Genomic DNA, 9021 nt, shown 5'->3' with positions numbered 1-9021 from the left:
GGCCGTATAGCTCTTTGCTGTTTTTTTAATCATCAGCAGCTTGCATCTCTGCTTTGACCACCAGGTATCCTGCATTTTCCACAGAGAGCACCGTGCACCAATCTTAGCTTGCTTAATCTCATAGTTTAGTTGTCTTCTGAATGCCGCTGATAGATTTTTCTGCAAGAAGTAGTTTCGTAATCGCGCTTATTGTTTGATCATTTTCATCAAACCAGTCCCGCGATTTGGAGATAACTGTGCCAACTACGTCCTTTGTAGCATTGAAGATTTGATCACGGGTTTCCTTCCATAGATTGGAATACTTTACTTTGTAGAGTCTGTCTTGCAGGCCTGTGTATATAGGGAGTGGAATTGTGACGTTTGGGAAGCTGACTGTCACGCGTGACCAAACAGGACACTTAATGGTCAAGTGCCTCTTCGATCTAACCAGGTCGTGACTGTCCAGCACTCTGCATCAAGCAAGGAGCGGTCAATGCAAACATCTTGTATGTCACGCTTACGGGCAGTCAAGTAATCGAACAGGTGCTATTCCTTAGATATTGGAAGCATCCATGTTGTTACACTATCTCCTTTGTGATAGAATTGTGTACAGGAAATAAATAGCTTACACTCGGTGCACAGGTCGAGCAAGAGTAAACCGTTGTCGTTTACATCACCAAATCATTCAAGGCAATTCCATGTCTACTAGTGCTTACTGACTCAGGCTCTGAAGTCGCCAAGAAAGATAATCTTGTCCAAATTGGGAACAGATATCAGTAGATTTTAGAGATCTTCGTAAAACAGGTTCTTGTCATCCTCGGTACTCGCGAGGATAGGTGCATAGATACTAATCAGGGTATCTACCTCCACGTAGATGGAGACGGAGTGTCATGATTCTGTCGGGGATACTGCGGGGCAACTCACACAGCCCAGAGACTACAGTGTTACGGATTGTGAATCCAAAACCTGCTTCCCTACGATTTTCAGGCTTCCTACATTTCCAGAAAAAGATATAACTTCCAGCAGGTTTTTGGATCTGTAGCAGAAGTGATTTATACTGTCACTGTGTGAGATGTTTTAGTTTTGACTTATCTAGGCTTAAATACCCCAATATCGGCTCCACAAGGCCTTTCGTTCCAACAGGTCACATGACCTCGTGATTAAACGAACCTGTTGTTTGTATTGGTCGGCTTCAAGCTGTCCAGTAACGTTGGCGCAACAGTTTATTTTTCCTTACGCAGGAAATTAATCACCAGCTTTTGGGAGCCTACTGTTCCCTATAAGAACGGCAGTTCTCGACTTTTCTTGGTCTTTGGCACGTGTCACTGACCACATGCAACTCGTCTCCGGCAACGATTTTCTGACACCAGCCAGCCTCCGCTTTCATCTCCACCAGACGCTTGTCTACATCATTGCTGTAGACCAACGGCTGCCTCTACACGCCACCAAACAATATGTCAACTTTGTCTACAGATCAACAATCCAGCCTGGCCACGAAGTCTCTCGCACATCTCTGCTGTAACCTGTTATATTATTTTATTTCATGTATAGCAATCATTGTATTTTATAACGGAGAATAAATCATCGCTTATCAGTTCAGTTTCAATCTCGAGTCGTAGATATCATCCACACACCCTCATTTACTCCCCTTCGTTATAGATCTGCCTATCGTCAGCAAGTCGAATCTCTAAGAGAGCAGCTGTATCAACAGAATATTTCTGGAGTTCTTTACATATCAAAGCAATTCTTTGTATAGGTGAGTTTTACTCAGGATTGTCAATGAGGGTCCTTACATTCCAAAAGTATATGTTTAGCGTTACATTGCATCACAGATTTTTTAATTAATTTTTTTTTAACTAAACAGATTGAAACTTCGTATATTGGTGGAATGTCTCACGCAGAACACGGTTTACTGCCAACATCTTTTTTTACGAAATTTGGTATTTTGGAAGTTATTTTGTGTTATAGTTGTCGTATTTGGGTAATTTCAACCAATCAACGACATGTATTCGGTTGAAGAAAGCTACTACTGTTTGCAATAGTAATCGAAGAGGAAAAACTTTCGGGTCATCTCTACTAAATGTCACCACTCTGTTCTACTTTATTTTTTGTTTACTGCCTGTGCTGCATATTACACACTTTTTTTTTTGTTCTCGCATCAGAGTAACCACTAAACATCAAAGAATCAACATCAAGAAGGAAGAAATATTATTTACATATATTTATTCCTTTGCCCGACATAGGTTTTTTATGTACACATAAAGCGCACCGGTGTTTAAAAGACCTATAGAGCTACGAGTCCGCAACTAGCTTTTATGTTGTTGACGTGTATGTAGTTTCAAAATGCCTTATTTTACAACTATGAGATGTATTGTTATTGTTTATCATACTGTAAACACATTTCGTCAATATAAAAGTCTTTATTAAATTAAAAATAACATTATCAAAACATAAAGGTAAAACAAAACAGATAGTGGCTTATACACCAGAAAATACGGTAATTGTAGTGATTGACAAGTTAGCTCGCTGGTTGCTAGTTGATAGTGTAGAAGAGAGGGAAAGACTAAGGAATGCACGGTGCTGACTAGAAAGGAAGAAAGGATAAAGGTGGCATCATCTTCACTCGATCATACGAATAGAACAGAGTGGTGACATTTAGTAGAGGTGACCTGGAAGTTGTTCCTCTTCGATTACTATCGCAAACAGCAGTAGCTTTCTTCAACCGAATACATGTCGTTGATTGGTTGAAATTATCCAAATACGACAATTTTAACACGAAATAACTACTAAAATACCAAATTTTGTCAAAAATGTTCAAAGTAAACCGTGTTCTGCGTGAGACATTCCACTAGTATACGAAGTTTCAAACTGTTTAGTTAAAAAAAAAATTAATTAAAAAATCTGTGAGCCAAACTGAACAGATCCTGGATCCTTTAGGCATTTTGTTGATCCGAGTGAACTGTAGATATCAGCCAGCCGCGTTAAGCTAGTCAGATGAATGGAAGAGGCAGGCAATGTTTGGGTCACTTTTTCTACATCCCTGCAGATTTACTGGTGAGCAGTGTTGCCCTAGAATGTGCTGTTCAGTCACCCTTGGTGCAGCCGAAAATTACCTCTTACCCAGATCGATGAACTAGCGATGTATTTAGCTATCAAGAACCACCAGTGTGCAGGTCCACAGCTGCATACATTCAGCCCGGGAGACCTGTACTCATCACCACCTTCCCATCATCACTGGACTTCAATAGTCAAGAATGTAAGATGTTATGTGTTAAGAGTCATCAATGCACGTGCAAGGGTCTTAGGTCGAGTGAGACTTGCATAACACCACAATGAATCTCACTAGCAATACCTGAGCTGTTTTAAGGAAACAGGAGGAGACACGCGTTTGATGGCTTCCACTTTAGAGGGAAGTGGACGAATAACGTCGGTGTCAATGAGATGCCCCAAGAATTCCAAACTGGTAGAACCGAATACACACTTAGCCGGGTTGATCTTCACATCATAGGAACGTAGCCGCTTGAACAACTGGGTTAAGTGTTGGAGGTGCTGGTCTGGAGTACCACTGGCGATTAGAAGGTCATCGACTTACGCGACGACAAAGTCTAATCCACGAATGAATGAACCTTTGGAACGTGCTGGCCGCGTTACGAAGTCCAAACGGCATAGACAAGAATTCAAACTCTCCAAAAGGCGTGGTGACAGCTGTCTTTGGAATGTCGTCGGAGTTTGGTGGTACGCGCGTACGAAGTCGATCTTAGAAAAAATCTTACAGCTGCGTAAGGCAGAAGAAAAATCCTGCACATTTGGAAGGGGATAGCGATCTGCGATAGTGACAGTGTTAAGACGTCTAAAATTTCCAAACGGTCGAAAATCAGCGTCATTCTTCCTGGCCATGTGTAAAGGTGCTGCCTACGGGCTCGTGGAGGGACGAATAAGGCCTAGCTGGAGCTTGTGCTCGAATTATGTCCGGGCGATCCGGAGTTTCTCTGGAGACAAACGGCGCGGTCAGGAAAAAACTGGCGGTTCCTTGGTCGTGATGAAATATCTCGTGGAATGTGTTGGATTCGACGGATGAAATGACAAATCAATCAACTCTGGAAACGAAGCGAGTAACTGTTGATAGGATTCACCCGGAGCAGCCACGAAGAAAGAAGGGCTCACAACGGTGACAGAAGAATCCTTTCCGGAGACGGCGAGTGAAGTGTCATCAATAAGTCGGCGTCCTCTAACGTCCACAATGAGACAATAGTGGTGTAAGAAATCAGCACCAAGAATGGGATAGGACAGGTCCGCAATGACGAAGATCCACTTGAAATCCCTACAGAGTGATAATCCAGAGTAAGAGGGATTTGTCCGTAGGTTTTGATGGCAGAGTGATTCACCGCGTAGAGCGAGATGTCAGAAAGACCAGGATTGGTGGAAGTAAACCTTCGAGACCAAATACCTAAGTTGGCACTCGTATCTACCATAAAGGGCTTTGAAGAATTAGCATTTCTGATAATAAAAAAAATATATACGGTAAGGTGAATCGATGGAGGAGACGACTGACGTGCCCAGTGTCTCCCCGCCTAGTTTCCCCGAGAAGAGTAAGAGCAGGGCTGTGTACATTTGTCGGCCTGGTCCTTGAAGCGCCTGTGGTACCAGCATATTGATGGAGCAGGAAGTGCACGTGCGCGCAAGAAGGAGCGGCGCCTGGTCCTCCCTGCAGAATGATCCCGTGAAGACGAACAGTTCCTGCACATGCGTGAAACCTGACGGGACACTTCTCCAAGTGCCCGTAAGATATCGGAAGATTGTGTGTCGTCCGAAGCAAAAGTAGTACAATCTCGAGAGGAAGACGAAGAAGCGACAACATTATCGGCGGATGATAGTGTGCCATTGAATTCCATAATCCTGTATGCGGAGGCGGCGAGTTGTTCCATCATAGGAGCTAAAGTCGACTGGACATTAGAAGGCATCCTCGAGAAAAATAGCTGTTTGACAAATGCCTGTCCCTCACATGAGCTATCGGACAACTCCCGGATTCGTCGCAAAAACTTGGTGGGGGTTCGATCCCCGAGATGCTCATCCTGCAAGAGTGTGCAAAATTTACTCTCGACCGAAGTAGAGTTACGCCGGACAACCTCAGCTTTGACGGTTTCGTACGTCATGTCCGATAGAGTTCCTGTTATCATATTTCGAAATGAAAGTGCGAGAGGAGAAGGAATGCCTGTAAGAGCGGTATGGAGTTCGCTCTGGGCCGACTGACTATTATAAGAATTGAAGAATGATTCCAGTTGTGAAAACCACATCTTAGCATCTCCATGATATTGAGGCAAAGGAAAATGACTCATCTTGGACGATAATAGGAAGACGGAAAGCCACAAAGGACAAGCTGGTTGAAATAAACGCCGTTAGCCAAACTTCCTAGATGAAAGAAAACGCGATGAGCAGCGAACTAGGAATATGTTTTTTTAGTAGCAAAGAATGAAAATAGAAGTCCTTGCTGACTAGAAAGGAAGAAAGGATAAAGGTGGTATCGTCTTGGCACAACATACGAATAGAACAAAGTGGTGACATTTAGTAGAGATGACCCGGAGGTTGTTCCTATTCGATTACTATCACAAACAGCAGTAGCTTTCTTCAACCGAATACACGTCATTGATTGGTTGAAATTACCCAAATACGACATGGAATAAATCCACTGAGGATCGATTCTTTCTCTATTGGCAAGAAATTTTGAAATAAAACTGAACAATGATATACATACATACATACATACATACATACATACATACATACATACCAGCAGACAGACAGACAAACAAACAGACAGACAGACATACTGTACAAGGGAAATAATTAAACATGGCCAACAGGTGGATAATCTGGGTGGTTGAGAGAAAGAAAGTTATACCTGGTACGTAAGAAAAATGTGTTGTCCTTGTGAATTCTGGAGAAAATTCCGGATATTTTTTTTTCCTTTTTACATGCAAGAAGGATATTCCCCTGGGACGCTGTGTCTTCAAAGGACCAAGTTGTAAATTCAGTTACAACACAAGGAAAAATGACTTGCAGTTTCCCGCTTGAAAATGGCTCCAAACTTTTCTGGTGAAGTAGACAATATGGCGGCGAGAGACATCAGTGGTACATTCCTATGCGATAAGTGGCAGGTCTGGTTGCGTAGACGAAGTCGCGAAGTGGAAAAGGAATACGTATTCACTGGTCAGAATTCGTCCGAGGTTCACCATTTTAGAATTGTGGTGTGTGCTGCGTCGGGTCACCATTTTAGATAGTCTGTGTTCCACATTGGGTTATCATTTTAGATGTCTGTGTTCCACGTCGAGTCACCATTTTAGATGGATCCACAACCATGATACCAATGCACCACCTAAACATGACTCTCTTCAGAAGGATGTAATATCATTTGACAGGAACACGGTATACAGAATATATATGAAACAAGGCTGTAACTTTAAATGTCTTTAATGCTGGCCACACGTATATATACACGCTGAGCGATAAATAGTTGATGAGTGGAGGCCATGATCTTCTCCTGTGCGTTGCATCCTGTCTGCTAGCTGGCGTGTGATGTCAGAGAGCCGACTAGATCACGTCTTTACGGTCTGACGTCTTGGTGAGAAAAGAGAAAGTCGTAAGGTCTCATATTAGAATCTCACACTCTAGCGCCATCTAGCGAGCTTGTTAAAAACCCACTGTTAAGGAAGGTAAGTACACCTACAGTCTTTATAACAGAGAACACTTCCTATCTGTTCCTCTCTTTTGTGTCAGCCAGACCAAGGAGCAGCACTCACTTTTGAGTCACCCATGGCCAAGAGCAGCACTTTCCTCGGCCGCAAGAAAGACGATGCTACCTTTATCCTTACTTCCTTTCTAGTCAACACTATCCATTCTTTACTTTTTCACTCTCAGACAACTTCTACACACTACCACGTACTAACTAGCGAGCCAGCCTTTTTCTACACTATCACTACAATCACTACTGTCTTTTTAACTACGTATTGGGCAAACGAATAAATGTATGTAAATAATATTTTTTCCTTCTTGGTGTTAATTCTTCGATGTTCACGTGAGAACCTTCAATCGTTACATCTACACGTTACATTTGGTAGTGGGCTACATCATATCGACCTGATATCACATCTCACATCCAGCCCGCTACACCAGTGACAAGTAAAGTGCAAGGTATCCGGTTAAGTAGAACAGCGGGTTTTATATACGAGTTAGCCTTCTCCGAGAGGGATGCCTTGAGAAAGATTAGGGTTCCTCATTTCCAGTAGGCTTATTGCGCTCTCGGGAACCAACCCGAATATTTTTATGTCTCGGCGTATACATACATGCACAGACAAAAATACCCTATTGTTGATGCTGAAATTCCAATGAAGGGGCCTTAGATTTAGGTTAGAAACCGACTCGGATCTATTCCATCTCAATCACAGATATTTGAATTAATATTTTTTTTAACTAAACAGTTTGAAACTTCGAATACTGGTAGAATTTCTCATGTAGAACACGGTTTACTCTGTGCGCTTTTGACAAAATTTCGTATTTTAGAAGTTATTTCGTGTTAAAGATGTCGTATATGGGTAATTTCAACCAATCAACGACGTATATTCGGTTGAAGAAAGCTACCGCTGTTTGCGATATTAATCGAAGAGGAACAACTTCCGGGTCATCTCTATTAAATGTCAGCACAGGTCCGCAGCTACCTTTTTTTTTTTGTTGACGTGTATGTAGTTTCAAAATGCCTTATTTTACAACTATGAGATGTATTGTAATTGTCATGATTTTATCTTACTATAATCAACAACAAACACATTTCGTCAATATAAAAGTCTTTATAACATCATCAAAACATGAAGGTAAAATAAAACAAATAGCGACTTATACACCGGAAAATACGGTAATTGTAGTGGCAGTGATAAGTTCACTCGCTGATTGCTAGTTGATAGTGTAGAAGAGAGGGAAAGAGTAAGGAATGCACGGTGCTGACTAGAAAGCAAGAAAGGATAAAGGTGGTATCGTCTTTGCACGACCCGGTGGTTGTTCCTATTCGATTACTATCACAAACAGCAGTAGATTTTTTCAACCGAATACACCTCGTTGATTGGTTGAAATTACCCAAATACGACATGGAATAAATCCACTGAGGACCGACTCTTTCTCTATTGGCAAGAAATTTTGAAATAAAACTGAACAATGACGGCAGACAGACAGACAGACAGACATACCGTACAAGGGAAATAATTAAACATACAGTTAGAATCCGACTATCTCCCTTGTTAGAAGCTAACTTCCGGTTTAGTCATAAGTCACTTGATGCAAGAACACTTTCGAAGTAATCAGTTCGGTTAGCTTCATGTATTTTATAATTCTTCATTAATTTATAATTTTTTGCCAGAAAGAAAAGTTTAAAAGCCATGTCTGGAATTTTCTCAAAGAAACCGACAATTCAACGTAAGTTATATTTTGCCCTGTTTGGCTTGTTGATTATTGAAGACAAGTCTGGACCAAATGACACGATTTTTTTTTCTGAAGTTGCGTTTGTTTTTGTTTTGTTTTCTCTTTTTTGATTCACTGGTTCTACTTATTTATTATTTTTTTTTATCTTTCAATTGTTTAGTGTAACATCAATCTTCATCCGATTTGAAATGATTTCCTAATGTAGCAGAAATTAATGGAAAAATTTCTAGAGAATTCAATTTACGAAAATAAAAATGAGGGCAATCTTTCGGTGGCACCTTGGGCAAGTGTCTTCTACTATAACCTCGGGCCGACCAAAGCTTTGTGAATGGATTTTGTAGACGGAAACTGAAAGAAGCCTGTCGTATATATGTATGTATATATATATATGTATGTCTGTGTATGTGTGTCTGTGTTTGTCCCCCCAACATCGCTTGACAACCGATGGTGTTGTGTTTACGTCCCCCTAACTTAGCGGTTTGGCAAAAGAGACCGATAGAATAAGTCCTGGGGTCGATTTACTCGACTAAAGGCGGTGCTCCAGCATGGCCACAGTCAAATGACTGAAACAAGTAA

The 9021-nt window shown here is 41.5% G+C and overlaps 1 protein-coding gene across 1 annotated transcript in view; it reads left to right on the top strand.

Annotated features, from left to right (window-relative positions):
• Window positions 1-8262: 8262 nt before the first annotated feature.
• Window positions 8263-9021, top strand: part of LOC106874374 (charged multivesicular body protein 2b) — a 68096-nt gene continuing 67337 nt past the window's right edge. The window contains exon 1 of the mRNA XM_014922087.2: window positions 8263-8439. Coding sequence (XP_014777573.1) covers window positions 8403-8439 — 37 coding nt within the window. The 5' untranslated portion in view covers window positions 8263-8402. The remainder of the gene's footprint in view (window positions 8440-9021) is intronic.

Source organism: Octopus bimaculoides, chromosome 15 (genome assembly GCF_001194135.2).
Source record: "Octopus bimaculoides isolate UCB-OBI-ISO-001 chromosome 15, ASM119413v2, whole genome shotgun sequence".
NCBI lineage: Eukaryota > Metazoa > Mollusca > Cephalopoda > Octopoda > Octopodidae > Octopus > Octopus bimaculoides.
This window is presented reverse-complemented; position numbering and strand designations above follow the sequence as displayed.